The sequence below is a fragment of the Panthera tigris genome, chromosome A3 (assembly GCF_018350195.1).
Source record: "Panthera tigris isolate Pti1 chromosome A3, P.tigris_Pti1_mat1.1, whole genome shotgun sequence".
In the NCBI taxonomy this organism is placed as follows: Eukaryota; Metazoa; Chordata; class Mammalia; order Carnivora; family Felidae; genus Panthera; species Panthera tigris.
In genome coordinates this window covers 104287016-104307852 of record NC_056662.1, presented here as the reverse complement: position 1 = coordinate 104307852, position 20837 = coordinate 104287016, and the positions used below count along the sequence as shown (strand labels likewise).

The 20837-nt window shown below is 44.3% G+C and overlaps 1 protein-coding gene across 3 annotated transcripts in view; it reads left to right on the top strand.

Moving 5' to 3' along the window:
- Nucleotides 1-20837, top strand: part of NCAPH (non-SMC condensin I complex subunit H) — a 33127-nt gene that overhangs the window by 6994 nt on the left and 5296 nt on the right. For 2 of the 3 annotated variants that reach the window (XM_042982062.1, XM_042982063.1), the window contains exons 7-15: nt 6513-6702; nt 8354-8445; nt 9158-9363; nt 13055-13203; nt 13555-13661; nt 14505-14627; nt 17459-17569; nt 18758-18940; nt 19597-19710. In XM_042982062.1, coding sequence (XP_042837996.1) covers nt 6513-6702; nt 8354-8445; nt 9158-9363; nt 13055-13203; nt 13555-13661; nt 14505-14627; nt 17459-17569; nt 18758-18940; nt 19597-19710 — 1275 coding nt within the window. The remainder of the gene's footprint in view (nt 1-6512; nt 6703-8353; nt 8446-9157; nt 9364-13054; nt 13204-13554; nt 13662-14504; nt 14628-17458; nt 17570-18757; nt 18941-19596; nt 19711-20837) is intronic. The other variant, XM_007082381.2, reaches the window with a different exon arrangement.

Genomic DNA, 20837 nt, shown 5'->3' with positions numbered 1-20837 from the left:
TCAAGGGAGTAAAATATATAATTGGCATCTGCATTATCATCCCTTAGCTTTATAGTGAAGACTGACAGGTATAAGTCCCTGCTTTCCCCACAATATTTCAGAATGACTGAGTCGAAAGAGATGGCAAATTACCAAGGACTCTAATCGATCATACCACTAATTTTCTTTCCTAGTACATGCAGCAAAGATAATGATGGCTAACTTTTACTGTGCATTTACTGGGCACCCTATCCTGCCCAAAGCCTGTGAGCTGAGCTGTGTTACCTCGCTTGAGGTACAGGGCGTTAAGTAACTTGCCCAAAATGATACAGCTAGTAAGCAAGCTGGGATTTGAAAGTAAGTGGCCTCGCTCCAGAGTCCTTGCTGTAAACAGCCTTACGATCTGGCAAATCCTAAAGAATCTGCTTAAAGGCAGCCAGAGGCTTCATTTATCTTTAGCATAGTTAATTTAAAGCAAAGGTGTTGGTACAAGCTTTTTTAAAATTTTTCTATTAAAAACAGTATCTCAGTGAACATTCTTGTACATATTTGTGCTCTTCTGAGGATGTATCTGTAAGAAAATTCTGAGTCATAGAATTTCCATTGGGTCGTACCAATCTACTATGCCACCAACAGTGGACTAGATTACATTCTCCTACCTCCATGACATTTGTAAATGGCAGTTAAGGTCAAGAGACTGGAATTGATCACCAGAATGAGCATATGTAGAAAAAGGACTGAGCCCTGGGATACCCCAATCTTAAGAATTTTTCAAAGAGCCAAAGAAGAAACATTCAGTAGGTATGAGGAAGACCAGGAGGGTGTGGCACCCAAATGAGAAAGTGTCAGGGAGGAGGGAGTGATCAGCTCTACCAAAGTGGCAACCTGGGGCCACTGGTATTCTTGGAGAAGGAAGGGCCTATGGAGCTGAAATTCAGACCAAGGAAGGGGTGCTGCTTGGCTCAGTGTCCCTGAGTTTGGAAGAGGGGCTTGTGGGACCCAGGACCCAGACCTCTGAGGAAGGCATTCTGGTTGGTGCTGGTATCTGTGAGGGGCACACAGTGAGGCTGGTTCTGTGAGTGTGAGTAAAAGTGCAAATTGAACTCAGCTAGTGCATCTGGGGTGAAGAAGTCCTGCTGGGTGACAGCAACAGGAAGCCTACAGAAAGAAGCAAGTCCCTTCCTGTAGCCTTGCAAGCTCCCTCTAGTGTCCCCTACTGGTGGAGCCGAACAGGGAGCTGCTGGCAAAGCCCAAATGTGGTCCTAGAGCTAGCATCACAGAGCGGACAATACGAAGTTGGTTTGGGTCTGAGAAGCAATACCTTAATAACTGGCAGAGAGGTAAAGTGTCACAATATCTACTTCCGAAAAGGTTCGGTGGGGGTGGCAAGGAGAGAAAGCAGATATGCAAAATGTTACCCAATGGGGAATCTACATAAAAGTTACACAGAGGTTCTTATTACTATTTCAACATTCTTGTAGGCTTGAAATTTTTCTTAATAAATGGGGGCAAACAAATGGCAAGAGAGGAATGAAGACACTATAGGCTGTTCTTTTGAAGAGTTTTGCTATAATTTGGAACAGAGTAATGGGTGGCAAGTGGAGAAGAAAGTAAGGTCTGGAGGGTTTTCCTGGTTTTTGCTTTTTTAATGGGAGAATTAACAGCATGTTTACTTGTTGATGGGAACAGTCTAGTGGAGAATGGAGGAGACTTGCTCAAGTAGAGTCTTTGAGCTCGTGAGAAGGGAAGGGAATGGACAGTGTCGACAGAATTTGGCTAAGGAGCACCCATGGCTGGTGAGAGATGGCATGCAAGTGTGCACGTGTGGGAGCGTTCCAGGTAGTCCCTTCTGGTTGTGTCCCACCAGCACCCCCCCACTCCCCCCCCCATTGAAAATAGGAAGCCAGACCATCAACTGACTGTGTGGAAGAGGAAAGGTAAAGGTTTGAGGAGAGAAAAAGGTAGGAGGGTGGGTGAGCAAGTGGACTGGGGAAGTAGAGTTTGCTTGCCAGACAACACTCATGGTTGACTTGAAGGCCGTGGCAGACGAATATAAAGTAAGTTCAGTCAACGTGACTTTGTGTGTTTCTCCGACAGTGGTTAGCTGTGTGGGTGCGAGCGTGAAGCGGGCGGAAAGCTGGATTTAATACAGGATTGTGTTCAGCTGAATCAATGTGACACAGCTAGAAAGGAGCACTGGAGTGAAGATCATGTGTGAGGGGGTGGTTACGATCAGTGTTTATGGGACTTTGGTGGGGAAAAGAGGGACAGCATAAAGCCGTATGATCAGTGGTTGTAGGGCCTGGTGGGTCAAAGACTTCTTGGTGTTAGAGACAAGAAGGTGTTGGCTGGAAAGATGTGAGGTGACTGTCAGGGGCACTTGGAGTTGAGCAACAGAGAGGCTGCAGTCATGGTTAGGATTCAATTCAGAGAAGAAGAAAGGGAGTAAAAGACAGGAGGTGTGGGGTTCATGCTGGGATCTCTGGAAGTCCTGGGATTTTCAGGATGAAGCTCAAGACCATTGAAGGAGAGGATATCAAGGAACTGAGAGGCCACAGTGCTGGATGGATGGATAGATGGATATTGAAACCACCAAAAACTATGACAGCAGTAAAATTGGAGAATAGTAATGAGCCAAGAGTGCATATTAAGGTCTCCCAAGAATTGGGTAGACCTGGGGATTGGAAGGCGATTGAAAAACATATGGGCAGAGGGTGGTGAGGTCTGACCTTATATTACGTTCAAAGCTGAGGGTTTTAGGACTTGGGAAGGAGAGTAATCTGGAAGCAGCGATGAGGAACAAGGAACTTCACCTATCCCACATCTAGGCCAGCGGTCGGTTGGAGAGCTGCGGAAGAGGAAGCAGCCGCACTGGTGAGCCTGCAGGGAAGCAGTGTCCTTGGGCAGACAGCAGGTTTCATTAGAGCAGTGCCCCTTAGCGTTTTGTCATTCTCTTCCTCCTCCAGAGCCTTTTTAGATATTGTCTTCCTACCCCTGCCCTGAAATGAATTATAAAGGAATAAGATTTTGTCAGGTAAGTTTGAGGCTTAGAACCGCAAGTTATTATAACTTCTGAGATTTTTTTTCACCCTCTCCCAGAACCCGTTTTCACTTCCTTTAGAATGATATCACCCCCATTGAAAATGAATGAGTTACAGCTGGTAGGTGAAGAAAGAAGTGGGGGAATGTAGGGAATTTCGGTGATGACTGACCGAGTCTAGAGGGCCCTGGCAGAAATTATCAATTGTTAAGAGAGGGGAGTGGGGCCCAAAAAGGGGATGTCGGAGCTGTATAGGGTTTAGAGCCTGGGAAATGTAGAATCCTGGGGGCTCCTGGGTCTTTTATATGTAACTAATAAATAAACTAAATAGAGGGTAATAATGAAATTAGTCCTGGTGGCCTCATGGCAGATGGAAGTGGTAGAGGCTGAGCATGCGGGGGCTAGGAGAGAGGAGCCTTGCCAGTCTTATTCTGAGTGGTGGGGCAGTTCTTCTCTGGACTTGCCTGGAGGCTCTAGCCTGTGCTAGTGTGAGGACTGTGTGTGAATTGGCAGGATGGGGCCTGAGGAAGGTGGATCCACTGAGGCCAAGGCCAAAGAGGGAGGGGGAAAAACAAGGGTGGCGGGTGCTTTGGGGAGAGAGAGTTGTATTTATCGATGTGTCAGCGTTGACCTTGGGTAGTGCCAGATTTCTAGGCAGGTGATGTAAAGTTCAGATCCTAGTTCCACTGTCTTAGCTGTGTGGTTTGGGAAAAGACTCTGAATCTCACTTTGTTAAATTGTAAGAACAGGTGACATTAGTCCCATCCACATACGGGTTTTGTGGTAGTGAATCTGTTCCTAGCAAACTGCTTTTTATCCATAGTAACATGTTGCATACATCTGAAGAGAAGCCATATAATTCTTTCCCACCTTCCCGTCCCCTCCCCAGTTCTCCATTTTCCCCTTTTCTTACATCCAACTTCAGCTCTTACAGAAAATTCTGTTTCCAATCATCTTTTTTCTGACCAGGTAGACCCAGTTCCAGGGAGCCTGAGGAAGCTTGCAGTAACTACCCTTTCCAGTTGTTCTAAAGAGAGAATGAGAGAGCAAGCAGTGCTGCTCCCTCTAAGCCTGTGGTGGTCAGCTACATCTAGGCCAAGTGAAATCATTCATCTTTTGGTGTTGGGTTTTTTGTTTTTTTTTTTTAAGTTTATTTATTTTGAGGGTGGGGACAGGCAAAGAGAGGAGAGAGAAAGAATGTGAAGCTGGTTCTGTGCTGAGAGGAGAGAGCCCAATGCGGGGCTCGAACTCACAAACTGTGGGATTATGACCCAGGCTGAGTTGGATGACTAACCGACTGAGCCACTCAGGAGCCCCATCATTGGTCTTGAAGAAACACCAAGTACCCCATCCTAGAAAGTATTTTTTTGCTCTGTAATCTGCCGTAATGGCCCAAAGCCCAATTTGGAAGATAAACAAGAGGGAGAGATTGTCACAAACCTAAAATTTGAAGTTTCAACTGTTTCTTGAACCCACATTCTCTTGGAGATGGCATGGAGATGAGAAAGCAAATGTTCTGTGGGTGTGTCTAGACCAGTTGAGAACTCTTATTTGTGTATGAGCTGATCTGTTTTGGACACAGCTCTCTGTGTGCAAAATGTTTGCTGTCATGAGAGATTCCAACCTGATTATGCTCCAGTTCTTGAAACCAGGAGAGCACAAATAGATACAATGAAAGGAAGTTCAAGGCACATAGTATAGGAAATCAGAGTGGGTGGAGGTCAGAATTGATGGAAGAGGTGAAATTTGAAACTGGGCCTTAAAGGAAAGGTAGGTATTTTCAGATGGAGATTGCCAGGAAGGTGATTCTAGGCAGCTAGGCAGCTGGGTGGTTTATAAGTTTGTCTAGAGCCAAACTAGAGTTTGTCTAGTATTTACTCACACAGCTGAAACCACCTAGGCTTTACCATGCAGTTCGTTGTCTACCAAGGTCTCTTTTTACTCTCTCTTTTCCTTGCTGTGGACCCTTGTTTCAAAAGGTTGATCTACCCAAGGTGCCTGGCTATCTCAGTCTTTAGAGCATGTGACTCTTGATCTTGGGGCTGTGAGTTTCAGCCCCATGGTGGATGTAGGGATTACTTAAAAAATAAATAAATACATAAATAAAAGACAAAAGCTTTATCTACCCAAACTATGCAGTTAGCAATAATTCATTTTCCTCTCAAATTACTCAAAGGTGTTAGTCAAGACCATTGTTCCTACACTAGCATGATGTAATTCTAGACAAAAGTGAGGAACACTAGTGTTTTTCAGTTTTATTTTAGCATTTACAGTTTCTGCATTGACTCTTTGAAATGCTGAGTTTCATTAACTACCCACACAGGACCTCAAAAGGTGTGGGGCTCCAGGTGGGAAGCCAATGGTCTGGGTAGCATTTTAGGAAGGGAATGGGAATAGCAACACTAGTATTTTTGGAATGGGAAATGAGAAAGACCAGAGGCAAGGGTTAACTTAGGCGTGGGTTGTATTGGTGGCAATAGGGGTGAAGAAGGAAGGGATAGATGGTAGAGATGTGCGGGGAGGAAAACTTGCCAGGCTGTGTGACTGGGTGAGCGGTAGGGAGGCAGGAAGAACGTGGAGGTGATATATGTGATACTCGGGCTAGGAGGATGGTGAGACAGGTTTATTGGGAAGGCGAGAGGAGAGTCTTGGTTCTGGTGGGGCCAGGCTCAGAGGTAAGGGGGCCAGGAAAGAGCCAGAGAGCCACATCTGTCATCCCACCTGAGGCCTCTTCTCTCCGTAGTAGCTACATCCGGAGACATAAAACCTGTGAATCCATTACCCAACCTGTTTCCTGTCGCAGGGCCACCTGTACAATCAGGTGACTTCTGCCCTCTTGCCACACGTGCGTGTGCCTTGCTCTGTCCTTGTTCTCGTGCTCTGTGCCCTGTTCTGCCTTTGGGATTGGTGTCATGTGGCTGTGCCACTCCTACTCCTTATCCCAACCTTGAGAGCCTTTTTACAGCCTATTCCATGTTTTACCCATCCATTTAGTCCTGCTGACTCTGCCTGTCTTTCCCCTCAATCTCTTAGTGTGTTCCTTCAAATCTGTGAAAATATTTCTGTTCAGAGTAATAATGGGATCTTGTGAACAGATCCCTCATACAGGTTTTCTAAGTCCACAGAATTTGTTGTGATAGCATTCTACTAGAGATAGCTATTTGAAAACAGTGACTTATGGAAAGAGACCAGCAGAGGGATACTGTCTGTGTAGATTATAAACAGATTGACACAGTAGAAGCTTGTTCCCATTTACCGTGTACTTGAGCACTATGCATTTATTCATCTGACCACACACAGGCTTCCTTTTCAATTGGTATCTGCTAGGATGAGATTCTACCTATCAGAAAGCCCTCGACCTGTTTGGATCATGTGCAGAGATACTTCAATCCAGCATATGCAGTTGTGTATAAGCAGGGTCCAGTGAATGAGATTTTATATTTGCTTTGGCTGCATTCCATAATTCTTCGGTTCCCTCTGTTTTTACGTTCAGATCGATCCCATGTTTCAGAAGACAGCAGCCTCATTCGATGAGTGCAGCACAGCGGGGGTATTTCTCTCGACCCTCCACTGCCATGACTACAGAAGTGAGCTGCTGTTTCCTTCCGATGTCCAGACTCTCTCCACTGAAGAACCCCTGGAGTTGCCAGATTTAGGTTGGGTAGAAATGACAGATTTAAAGGGTGAGTACACATAGTGCGTCTCACCAGAGCATTTCAGTCATCAGAAAAGTTTCCGTACAGCCCTGGAGTGTAATAAGCCTGTCATTATGTTGCTTGGCTAAATTACCAGAAGGTGCCTCTGGAATGCCAAATTGGGCATCCTTTTGGGAGAAACTAACTTCTCTTCCTCTCTGCAGCATGGAGTCTAAGAGTAGTAAGTAGCTGATGCCCACCTGGTCTATATGTGTTGCATCCCTCGTGTGCCCCTGTCAGCAGCCAGCTCGCACAGTCACGTTTTAGAGCCCTGGGCTAAGCCTGGCCTGTCACAGTTTGGACTTGGGAAAGGAGCTTTAAAATAGGTGTTTGGTGAGCCAGGGAGGCCTTGTTCTTTTGTTACCAATTCAGGGGGTCCTGAGGAGAAGAGGGCATTGTGAATTATTTTCAGACTCCACTGTGGTGGTCTGAGAATGGACCTGTCCTTTTGTTAACTCCTTATACTGGCTTGGAAAGGGTTTTATCCCCCCTCCCATCCTACCGTCCATACCCCTCTGAATCATCTGAGAAATTGTGACAGCCGGGGGGGCGGGGGGGGGGGATGGCAGGTGCGGGAATGTAGTAGCTACACTTGTGTGCAGTCTTTTTTATGTGTTGCATGAAATTGGTCCTCCCCCCCACCCCCCTGCCCCCAGGGCCACACAGATGTTACGGTGCCCATTTTCATCCTTTCTATTCTTGTATAAAGTTTTTTTTCTTTTTTTTGTTTTTTGCTTTGAGAGAGAGTGCACACGTGCACATGTGTGAGCAGGGGAGGGGCAGAGGGAGAGAAACTTAAGCAGGCTGCACGCCCAGCATGGAGCCTGATGCAGGGCTTGATCTCATGAACTGTGAGATCATGACCTGAGCCAAAATCAAGAGTCAGACACTTAACCGACTGAGCCACCCAGGCGCCCCGATTCTCGTCTAAAGTTTTCTAAGTACAGCTGTTTTGTGCTCATGATCTATTTCCAAGTTTATGCTCCCAACTGGGACTTTAATCTTGTGAGGTAACTAGTTTAGTTTGGGACTAAAATAAGTAGCATTGCATGATTGGTTGCGCAGTTAGTACACTTTTTTTTTTTTTTTTTTTTTTTTTGAGAGAGAGAGAGAGAGAGTGAGCACAAGCAGGGGTGGGGCAGAGCGAGCGAGGGAGACAGAAGATCGGAAGTGGACTCTGTGCTGACAGCAAAGAGCCCAACGTAGAGCTCAAACTCCCGAGCTGCAAGGTCATGGCCTGTGCTGAAGTCGGACACTCAACTGACTGAGCCACCCAGGTACCCCCAGTTGGTACACTTTTTGGAAGGGTTTTTGATTTCCCAGCTATAGCATAGGGGCACAGAGTCCATTTCAGAGTCAAATGTCTGTGCTTCAGGTTTCTGCCCTAATGTTTCAGTAACTCTTGGAATGCCAATGTGGAGCCTGCTTCCAGTGTGGGTATGTCTTTGGAGCACCACCCTCTCCCTGGACAGAAGTCTGTGACCTGGAGCTTGGCCTCCAGCCAGCCTCTGCCACAGAACAAGAGGCAACTGAGCCTCCCATCTCCATTGTGCTGCTCTGGTCGTTCTGAGCAGGGAGGAGTGTGCTCCATCCACATTCTTTGCCATCGTCCCTCTTTGCCATCTTCTGTTCTCTCCAGCGCCCTTGCAACAGTGTGTGGAAGATTGCCAGATCTGCCCTTCCCTGGCCGGGTTCCAGTTCACTAAATGGGACAGCGAGGCACATAATGAGGTGAGTTCAACTTTTAGACTTCTAAGGGCTCTGGGCATTTGTCCAACTGCTCATGGTTTCAGTGAGATGGCCCAAGACAAGTCCTGCCCAGTGAGAACCAAAATTGTGGCATCATTTTTATTTGGCCAAGAGTATAGAAAATATTTCCCTTGGCACTTCTGTAAGGACTAAAACCTGGGGGCTAGGAATGGAGGGTGAGGCAGCCCTGTCATTCCTGGGTGTGCATTTTTTTAATTAGCTTTACCCTCTAACATGGTTAATTCCAGTCCTCTGGTCTCAGGCTGCTGTCAGGCTCAAGGAATTTCCTGCTCTTCAGGGTTGAGTCCCTTGGCACAGAGTTTCCTGAGAAATTGTCATGTGTAGAGCTTTCCTCTGTATATTTTTAGTATGGCCCCCTTTAGCCTACATACTACCACTTCCAGAATAAATGGTCTCCATGGAAAACAGTTTTCTCTAAACATGTAGTTAATGGATACAGATTCCTGTTTCATGTTTTACAAAATGTGCCTGATGACAATACAGCTTCATCCTGTGCTGCACAATATAAACTTCCTCAGCGCTTTACTATCGTGAGAACGTTGGCTCTGGGGAGGTGGGAGGAGAGGCTGGAAACTCGAATTTTGGGATGAGAAAGGAGTCTGTTCCTCCAGCGGTGGCTGGGGTGGCCGTGGGAATGGGGAGTACTAGAGAACCCTCTCTTTGTCCTCTCCAGTCCGTGTCTGCCCTGGTAGACAAGTTCAAGAAAAACGAACAGGTGTTTGACATCAACGCCGAGGTAGAGGAGGATGACTGCGGGGATTTTCCTGATGGGCCCATGGAGGACGACTTTGATGCGAACGATGAGCCTGAGCACAGCATGGCTGGGGACAACGCTGAGTTCAGGAGCTGGAAGGAACCCTGCCACACTCATAGCTGCCCGTAAGGCTCTCAGGGCCACAGATGTTCCCAGCGGAGTTTTCCATTTGTTCTTTCCCTGCTGAGACAGTCGAATTTCATCTCTGAGACTGGCTAGGCTGGCGTGCTGGCCATGTAGTCCACACAGGCTGAGCCGTTCTGACTCACGGAATCACACCTGCCTGTGAATTTGGCTCAGCAACTTAGTGGTTATAAAACTGACACTGTGGGAGTTTGTAAGGATAGAACTAAAATATGTAAAGTGCTGGAAAAAAGTACCCGGGATACAGGAGCTACTTCAGTGGTGGCTCTTGTTACGTGTTTTGGTAGCACAGAGTGTGCTTTCTTTCTACACATGACGCATAGTCTGGCTTTTGGCTACATCACTGCATGTCAGTTATAGACACAAACAGGCTTATGTGCTGCTTACAGAAACAGTGGCCCCTGCCTCTTCAGGGTCAAGCAAAGAAGGGGGGCTGGGCAGTGTTCAGTTACCAGATAGGCAGACCAGGGATAAGCAAAGCAGGGGAAACTAAATAAGCAAATAAAACTGAGCATATTGGGCAGGAGGAATTAGCCTGTAGTAATTTAAATTTTTTATTACTCTAGTAGGCATAGAAGAAAATCAGAGCTTTCTGGGCCTTTTTATACATACTGAAGAGATTAGTATTGTTTTAATTTTGAATATAGCTTGGAAGCATCATAATCACATAGTACCAAGGGCCTCTAAAGGTCATGAATAGGCTTGGGTGTGGGAGATTCCATAAGACTACAAACGAACAGTCCCTGTGCCTACAGCAGTTTTGTGTGCCTGTGACTGGGGACAGCTAAGCTGGTTTGCTATGAGGTAAAACCTTAGAAGTTGTCCCGTATAATTTGTCTGCTTATGTGGGAAATGATTTGATTGATAATGTCTCTTCAAATTGGAGTAGATAGTGATGGGCTAAACATTTAGCACCTCAAGGCAAAACTACCATCTAAGACCTTTGGCACCGTCCTTTCTTCTCCTGGTTTGTACTGTTAGTATACTTGCAGTCTTGTCCCCGTTCCCATCCTGTCTTCTACAAAGTGAGAAATGGTAGACAGGTTGGTGGGATTAGCTCTTTTAATATCATTTTCAAATGTCAGAGAACAACTGTTACTTTTCCTGGCATCTGAGGAGTTGATGGTAACAAAGGGCTTTAGTTACTTCCATTTTGTTATTTTGAATAAATGTCTCCATTTCTCTCCAGTTTCAAACAGAATGAAATCGTAGAGTCCATCCTACTGAGTGCATTAGGGCCAGGGGGCTTAGGTTCTAGCCTAAGGTTTTGTCCATCTTGAAATCCCTATCCTTGGCCTGGTGCTGTTCTTTCCCGAGAGCTCAGTAAATATTTAAACTGCACAGACTTGACTCTGTCATTGATAGATGTGAGATGTGGGGCAGAGGCAAGTGGCATCACCTTTTAGGGTCTTGTGTTCTCATCCATAAAATGAAGGGTTTGGACTAGATAATAATGTCTGAGCTCATGAGTGCTATATTATTCTGGCTTTGTGCCAGACCCATGCCAGGTGCCTTACCTGCATTGCCTCCCATAATTTACATAGTGCAGAAAAGGTCATTTCTTAAGCCTTACAACAACCTTATCATTAAGTCCTGTTATCCCCACTTCACAGATGGGGGAACAGGCTCAGAGAAGTTAAATACTGGGATGGAGCTGGGTATCACTCAGCACCTTTGGCCAATTCTGGCTGCATGTAATGAACTTTGGATAGTAGGCTCCCCCCCAGAGCATTTCACTGAGAGTCCCTGAAGCCAGGCTCTTCGTCACATTTCCCAAACTTTTCCTGGGTGATTGTACTGTGCACCCGTGATGACAACACTGTACTGGACTAAAAGGTCTTTAAGGGCTTCTCTAGCTCAAGGTGGGTTATGGCAGTGCTGAATTATAAATTCCAGTGTTCTGTAGGATGCCCCATGTTATTGGTCCCTGGATGGCAACACTTGGACAACTGTGCACATCATCTGTTAACAAGGCCGGGCCTGACTGAAGTGTTGTATGTCCAGCAGCATCTTGGGCGCATTCCCTCTTCCTGCAGCAGTGGGCCACGTGTGCTCTAGCCAATCTCTCTGTGTACAGGTGCTTGCTGTGGTTACAGACCTAGTCTATACTCCAGGGCCCACCACAGCCTGCTCCATGCATGTAAGAATGAAGCATTTTGCTAAGTGCCGGGTGATGTGCTAGAAGCCAACTGGGAGGAGACCTTTACCCTGCAGGTTAAAGTGTGATGTGCTGAACTGGTGCTGAATTGAAGGAGGAGCCCTGCGGTGGGGGAGCAGGTAAAAGAAATAGTTCCCCCAGAGGGGATTAGAGAAGCTTGATGGGGGTGGGGGGTAGGCCTTGAAAACTGGATAGACCATGAAGTAGGTTGGTTGTTGAGTCAGGGACTTAGGACCAGTAGGGTGCCTGCCACATAGTATTGTGTATCGTAAGATACAATGGCTAGAGTTCAAGCCTCAAGGGCCTTAGCCCTGCCCTGGCCCACAGATTCTCAGGGGATGGGGGCCAAGCTCTTTACAGCTTTGCCTATAAGTTCCCAATAAATTCCCAGCATGACTGCCAAAACAGAACAGTATCTGTGAGAATTGAGCAGAGATTCTACTGAAGGCATCGTCTTTCTCCCTCCGGAGCTCACAGTGTAGTACAGTTGTTATCAGTAACATGGGCGTTCTACAGACTGGAAATGTGAAATTTTTTGAGCATATTCTTATTTTTAAAATCAAGTTTTAATTGCACAATAATTATACAAATCCAGTTTCCTAGTTTTTCAATAAATATTCTGTAGATACAGGTGAAGTCCCCTGTTAAAACTTTTTAACCTTATTCCATAAGGTTTGATGTAAAGAGGATTTGTGTATATGGATCGCACAGTATGGATGAAAAACCCCTTGGTGCCTGAAGTTTCCTTGTTACCTTTACCTTTAGAGGGCAGTATAGCAGCACTAACATACTTTCTGATGTGTCAGGGGCCTTTAGGAGAAAGCTACCTCGCACATACTAGTACCTTGTAGAAAGGTTGAAAAATCAACCCAAAACTGCCATGCTGGACTGGCCAGTTAGACTTCACACACAGCAAAGAATAAAGCTAAGATGGCTTAACGGATTACAAGTGCTCCTCCCCCACCCCGATCATTTGGGGGACAAATTAGAATAACATCTGTTTCACTTTTGGTAGACATTACACTAGTGTTATTGGAGCCCTCACTTTCGGAAGGATGGTGAAGAAAGAATGAGAGAGAGATTATCATCTTGTGTGGTGGGAAATCTTCCATATGGAAAGATCTTGAAGCTGATTCAGAGAATTGTGTCCAACTCCCAGCTCTGGCATTTTATTAACTGTGCAGTCCAACTTTCTCTCTGCCACTTTTCTTGTCTCTCAAGTGGGTAAACTTGCATTTTATGAAGCACTTTAAAACCTCCTTGTATAGCTATGATCATATTGTTATAAAATTAAGAGAAGCAAAAGCGCTTTGACTAAGTAAGAACTAAAGGATTTTTAACGATGAAGTATTTATATTGAACTAACTCTTAGAAATCCTGCCCATCTGTGAAAACTGAGTAGGTAGTCTTCAGTTGCCTCACGTGCTGCTTTACGTGTAAATGCATGATTGTGTTATATATATTGACATGTACGTGGTTGTACACGTAAAAATGTGATTTCATGTGTGTTACAGGGAAGAAATGATTCCCCTTGGGGATGGAGACATTAGGACCATGTGCCCCCTTCTGTCCATGAAACCTGGAGAATATTCCTATTTTAGTCCCCGTACCATGTCGATGTGGGCTGGCCCGGATCACTGGCGCTTTAGACCCCGACTCAAACGTATGTACTTCTAGATGGAACTTGAACACGTAGTGTCAGTGGCCATCCAGCATGTGTGGGAATGACCACAAGCTTACAAGGCAGGACTCTAGAACTCTGAAGGGCTTGCCAGCGTTTTATGTTTTGCATTCTATCTTTGAATGGAAGGGATTAATTAGCATATTTTTTATTGTGTTTTGTTAGCAAGACCACAAATTACCAGTTGATGAAATAGGTATGTGGTTTGCCTTTCCTAATGCCATTATGTTGTTCAGATAAAAATGGTATTTTGCCATTGATAAGGATCCTGCAGAATGGGTAAATATTGTCCACAGAGGTGAACGGTATTGATGTCTGTGTTCATTTCTGCAGATGATGCTGCCTCCAAATCAGAAAACAAAAAGAAGAATACAAAGAAAGATTTTGAAATTGACTTTGATGATGATATTGACTTTGACATATATTTTCGAAAAACAAAGGTTTGTGCTAGATTTATTAGCATATGTGCTTTCTTAAATTACTCTTTTTACTCTTCTTTCTTTTCAGATGTGATTTTTTTTTTTTTTTTTTTTTTTTTTTAGTATTTATTTATTTTGAGAGAGACAGAAACAGAATGCGAGTGGGTTAGGAGCAGAGAGAGAGGGAGACACAGAATCCAGAGCAGGCTCCAGCTCTGAGCTGTCAGCACAGAGCCCAACGTGGGGCTTGAACTCATGGGCTGTGAGATCACGGCCTGAGCTGAAGTCAGACACTCAACCAACTGAGCCACCCAGGCACCCCTAGATGTGATTTTTGTTTTAAGTTTATTTATTATTTTGAGAGAGGGAGAGAGCACGAGTGTATGTGAGCAAGAGAAGAGCAGAGAGAGAGAGAGAGGAGAGAGAGAATCCCAAGCAGACTCTGTGCTGTCATCATGAAGCCCAATGCAGGACTCAAACTCAAAATGGCGACATCCTGACTTGAGCCGAAATCAAGAGTTGGACGCTTAACCAACAGCCACCCAGATGCCCCACAGATGTGATTTTTTAAACAATTAATTACAAATATAAGTTTTAGAGTAAATAGATGGTTTCATTCTCCCTCAGTCTCTAGAGGAATTGAGAAAAAAACCCGAACTCAGTGGCAGATAGAATCAGGTTTAGAATAGGAATAATGTCTAGCAAAATCACTCTTTCACATGGAACTGGGAATTCTGACAGTAGACTAGTGCTGCCCAAATCCTTTCCAAGCTCCTTAAAAAAAAAAAAAATATATATATATATATATATATATTTAGAACATTCTTATTAAAGATGCCTAAAAACTTTTTTTTTTTTTAATAGGCTGCTACTATTCTGACCAAATCCACTTTGGAGAATCAGAATTGGAGAGCTACCACTCTTCCTACGGATTTCCTCTATGAGACTGATAATCTTGTCCAGCTGCATCTCAAACCAGGAACCAGGGTAAGACCAGGATAAGACTGTTCCTTGGTTCGTTCAGGCTGCTGCTGTTGTCTAACCTGCTGATAGCATCAGAGGTATCGAATGATGGGTAGTGTGACTGTCAGACAGTGCCTTTAAGGAAAAGGAGAGAGCGAGAGGAGAGATGTGTGTTAGCCCAGGGCAGTTACTGGAAGACACAGTGGGTATAGCAGAGCTAAAGGGAAAGCTTATGGGATAGATGCACACCAAAGATTTGAAATACATCAGTTGGTTAGACCTCCGGATGGACACTGAGCCCTACACGCTGAAATGCTAGGGCGATAAACAATCTTTTGTTGAGGTTCTTACAAGATGTTAGTTATTGCTTGATTCTCTACTTTCTCGTTGAGGTGGTGGATTCACTAGGCAGATGCTGTTCCCCGCCCACGTGGCCTTCCTCATGGTCAGGGTGTGGACGGGGTGTAGACTGTGACATGAGGGGTGATGTAGGTGCCGGTGTCTGACTGTGCAGTCCTCAGGGAGTTCTCTAGTGCTGCGCAACCTTCCTGGCTCCTCTGTTAAGATGAGCACTCCAGACCACTTGGTGCTGTACCTAGTCGCCGTTCGCTTCATCTGCCTGTGGTTCTTCTGGTGATGCTGGTAGCAAGCGCATGTCACTGTTGCCAGGGCAACCAGTCAGTGGTTCAAGCTAGCTTTCATTTATCTAGACCCCCGTTCATTTGCATTCCTGGTGGTTCTAGTCTTGTGGCGTCATATACACAAACCGTCTTCAGTTTCCTCTTCCTTATTTTGCCTGTTTCTGTACAAGACCGTAATGATATGTATACAGCTCCCCCAAATCACTGATATCTCACATTGTGTTTTTATAAACCAACAGTAATTTATTTTCCTTTTTAATCAACACTGTTTACTTAATAGAAATACTCTTAAAAGTGCAGAAAGAGATACAAAACCGCAGTACGAGAAAGTATGGCTATGGTCAGTATTGGTAAGATGCTAGCCCCCTCGTTCTGATCAGAAAATGGAACCCTGTGGCGGAAGAGCAGGATGGTAGGACACTTCTCAAACCTTGCCCAGCCTGGAGCTGCTCTCTGTGGCCACAAACCACCCCCTTTTCCCTCAAGCCCTTATTGTGAACATTTGAAGATTGTGGCCTTCGGTGGGAATTTGCGTATTCAGATGTTAAGGTGGTAGAACAAAGTCTTTGAGACATTGCATTCCAGGGGGTGGTTTTTTGTTTTTGTTTTTTGTTTTATGATTGTCTCTTATAGAGAAAGAACTTTTGCTTCTGATTGTCCATAGGAACAAATACACGGTGTGTGGTAGGGCAGCCAGGCAGCAGGAGCTGGAGATCCCTGACCTTCCCAGCAGAGTTACACTGGGAAAATCACTGTTAAGCGCTGGAAACCCTGGAAATTAGATGCTGGATTAATAAGCACTATTTGGTTAGAGACTATACAGATCAACCACCCATCCAGTTTAATATCTTGCAAGGGGATTCTAATAGCAACCGCTGTCATGTTCCCTTCCTGAAACACTTTTTGTAGACTATGGACAATTTAGAGTGTGCCTCGAGGAGAGTATCCTAAATGGAGAGGGATTTAGAAATAGTGTTATAGGAGGAACAGTGGAAGAAAGTAGACAATAAATACCTATTGCTGAATATTATTTTTGGATTTGTATTATAAAAACATTGTGAAGGGTTTTTTTTGGCTGCTTTTGGGTATAGAGTTGTATTAAAATATTCAGTATGCTTTGTAAACTACATACCTTCAGCCTCATGTCCTTCTCCCCAAAGAAACCCCTCAGGCAAAAATCACTGGTCTAAAGATCAGCAAATATCTGAAGGGCTGTGGTCACAGGCATTCCCAAAGGAGGAGGCAGACTTGTTCTCTGAGGCTCTGGAAGGCAGAACAAGGACCCTGTGTGTAACAACAGGGAAAAAAGCTGAATGTTTCTTCTTATGATTGTCTCAGAAATGAGACAGGCTGCCTGTGAATTAAAATTGTGAATGGGTTTTCTCAGAATTGCTCGAGCGGCAACCAAGTTGACTTCTTTTCAGATAGCTTTAGGCAGTTTTGTTTTTAATGAAGAAACCCTTTCCAATAAAGTTGTGCACAGACCTAATTGCACACTAGCTCTCTGGTTTATTTGGGTTGGATGGAGTCTCCAAGCCCTGCTACCCCAGGGCTTGCTCTAGAACGGAGCTGTGCAGTTGAAGTTGTCAGGATTAAGATGACTTTTCAGGGCCCTTAGAACTCTAAAATTCTATAATTCTATTTTTTTTTAATTTTTTTTTAACCTTTTTTTTAATTTTTTTTTTTTTTTAATGTTTATTTATTTTTGAGACAGAGAGAGACAGAGCATGAACAGGGGAGGGTCAGAGAGAGGGAGACACAGAATCCGAAACAGGCTCCAGGCTCTGAGCTGTCAGCACAGAGCTCGACGCGGGGCTCGAACTCACGGACCGCGAGATCGTGACCTGAGCCGAAGTTGGCCACTTAACCGACTGAACCACCCAGGCGCCCCTTTTTTAACATTTTTATTGTTGAGAGATAGAGACAGAGTGTGAGCAGGGAAGGGGCAGAGAGAGAGGGAGACACAGAATCTGAAGCAAGTTCCATCCAGGCTCTGGGCTGTCAGCACAGAGCCCGACGTGGGGCTCAAACTCACGAACCGTGAGATCATGACCTGAGCTGAAGTCAGACGCTTAACCGGCTGAGCCACCCAGACACCCCTAAAATTCTATAATTCTAGGAGATTGATCATAAGAACTAAGGTTATTGTGCATCTTAGTTTAGAGATGCTTTCCTAGAAATTGCTTTCTACTGTTATTCTTTCCTTCATTCTAGTTACTTAAGATGGCCCAAGGCCAGAGGGCAGGAACTGAACATTATGAAGAAATTGGAGACTATGATTACAACAACCCTAACGACACCTCCAACTTTTGCCCTGGATTACAGGTAAAGGAGAGAAGAGCTCTGTCCTCTCTTCTAAGCGGAAGAGCCTTCTTTCCTATATGGTGGAAAGCTGCAGGAAATTCTAAATCAGGTGGGGAGTTTGTGGCTGCCTGCCCTGCCCCAGGCATCAGGGAATGAGCAAAGGTGAGGAAACAGCCAAAACCTTGGCCTGCTTTGCCACCAGTCCTACATGCGGAAAGCGAATGATCATAAACCAGTCAATATCTTTAGCCTTTGCAAAGCACTTATCTTGGCTATTTTGGGATTTCAAAGGAAAATACTCTTCCTGCTCTGAGGAGCTAGTATTTCGGCTAGGGAGACAGAGCACATAGACATGTGAAGATGGTGTGATCTGATAGGCAAAAAGTCTATGGGGTAGATTCAGGAGACTAGGCTTCTAGCTCTGATTTTGGTTCTTACATTGCAAACTTATACAAGCTACTCCCCAAATTTAGATCTAGGTTTAGGCTAAATAATCTCAGTACTCCTACTGTGAGTCCACTAATGAGATAGCAAATGTAAATAACAGAAAGGGGGAAAATATTAGGCCTCATCTGTGTCCCTGTAGGGAGAGGGACAAGAACTGCAGAATAGTTTGTTCACCTTACCATCTTACGTGGAGAATTGCGTTGTTACATTTTAGTGAAAATCCAGACCTCTTGAGTGCTTCTCAAACTTTCAGGGTGTTTAAGAATCACCCTAAGAAAGAATCACTGCTAAAAACAAGTCCTGGGTCCCAGCCCAGAGATCTGATCCATCCCTGCTGGCCTTGGTCCAAGAATGAATTTTTCATGGCTCCCGGACAGGAATCCTGTGGCCGGCTGGAGACCCCGGGCGACTCTTGTGCTCACATTGGGTGAGGGATGTGGGTCAGATCTCCAGTGTTTCAAGAATGCTTTCTATAAAATGAAATCTTAAGTTGGCCTGAAGCCAAAGGTGATACTGGCAGTTGTGATTATTGAATTCCTTTTAACTTGCTCTAGAGGTCTTAGTTAACAGCTAGCTTTCCTCTTAGGGTTTATGTATAACAGGAAGATAAGTAGAGGCACCTAGAAGTCCATCGTAGGGTTGACTCACACAATGAACTCTCAGGTGCTCTGTTCTTGATGTGTAAATACAGTCTTTTTCAAGGATACTTCTAAGCCTCTCAGACAGCTTCTGCCAAACTTGAAGAACTGTTTACTTTCCCAGGCTGCTGACAGTGATTATGAAGAGTCGGATGATTTATTTGTGGGACCAGTTGGGACCTTTGACCTTACATCTTGCCATCCACCTAAAACAACACAAGAGGATGATGATATCCCTGAAATCCAAGGATTGGACATCACCACTTATGGGGAGTCGAATCTGGTAGCTGAACCTCAGAAGGTAGAGGTGAAAGCCGAGAATTATATTGTTTGCCTGAGATCTATTTAATTTGCCTCCTATATGAGAGTCATATTGGTCTGGGCTTGATTTTTTTTTTTCCCCCCTCTATTTTAAGTCGTTGCTCTTTAAGTGGCTGACTCTTAAGTAGGGCTGTGTTGGGAATGAGCTGATGCTAATTAAGTATGTGTAGAACTAGTCATCTCTCCAGAGATTGTGATAAACCATATAACTAGGGGCAAAGTGGTAAAGTATGTGAATGAAGGCTGCAGGCAGGGAAAATCGGTTTCTGTGCTGATTGCATGAGGCTAGCTATTTGTCTCTGGAAAATCTTGGCCAGATTCAATTTGTATTAAATTATCATGCATTAAGCATCTGTCCCGTACCAAGTGACAGGCTTGGTGATTTCGTATTTATTTGATTGACCTATGTCTCTTACACTGGGATTCCAGGTTAGTCTTAATGTAGATTATACTTGATCAACAAGAAATTAGATTAAAGGAAGGGACTCTATTTTGGTATATCCAAAGGAAGTTCTAGAACTCCTTGGATTAAACCAAACTAGATTCTTTATTTGAACTCCAGACTTTTGATTTTACAATGGGTTGATGGTAAATGTTTTTTTTTATTTTACTTAGTTTTACTTGGTTATATATCTATTGCAGGTAAATAAAATTGAAATCCATTATGCCAAGACTGCCAAAAAGATGGACATGAAGAAGTTGAAGCAAAGCATGTGGAGTTTGCTGACAGAGTTCTCCAAGCATACAGACGCGGAGGTAACATGTTCTGCTTACTCTCTAGGTGCCCGGCATGTGGGAGGGGAATAGCTCATGGTTAAGGCTCTAAGATCAGTGGCGTGAATTCAGAAAGCATTCATTCAGAAATACAAAGAAACTTCACACCTCCGAAAGAGAAATGAACCAAGTATATGAACACGCAAGTCACACGAAAGGCGATGCAGATGGTAAACTAGTGCACGTGACATTATTCAGCCTTGCTGGTAATCAAAAAATACAGATGAAAGCATTTTAGGCTCCTTGAAAATAGCAACTTTAGCAGTTAAACAATTTTTTCAGTACAGAGTTGAGGAAAAGCTTGGAGCATTTACTCACTGCTGGTGCAATTTAAGTTGATAAATGACCCTTTTGGAAGGCAAATTCTAACATCTCAGGTGCCATAAAATGTTTAAGCCCTTTGATCTAATACTTCTTGATTTGGGAAATATAATCAAAGTAGGAAAATAGTAAAAAACAATTTTGTCAAATTGTCTCTTTCTCCTTCAGAACAAGGTGAAACCTTGACTGACTCTTTCCAACTAAATGGAACTTTCAGTTAACCAGAATCCTTCCATCCTCTCTATTGGACCGCTAATGCTCAGGCAATGTTCTGAGCTTTCCAAACCCAACCCGTTCTCCTATACCTTCTCCTGTTGGCTGAGAAGTGAAAATCATGCTTTGACTGAGGACCCTGAGTTGTGTAGTCCTACATATCAGCTAAGGCTCCAATCATATGCCTAAAACTGAATAGGATGCAAATGTAAGGGAAATGCGCTTTTTACAAAGTAGAAAAGGGGTGGGGTGCCTGGGTAGCTCAGTCGGTTAAGTGTCCGACTTTGGCTCAGGTTATGATCTCACAGCTTATGAGTTTGAGCCCCGCGTCAGGCTCTGTGATGACAGCTCAGTGACCGGAGCCTGCTTTGGATTCTGTGTCTCCCTCTTTCTCTCTCAGAGTGTGTCCGCTCACACTCTGTCTCTGTCTCTCTCTCGAAAATAAATAATAAAACATCTTAAAAAATTAAAAATAAAAAAAGTAGGAAAGGGGTTCTACGTAAACTTTGAGTTTATTTATTTATATATTTATTTTGAAGATTTATTTATTTTTTAAAGGTTTGTTTGTTTGTTTT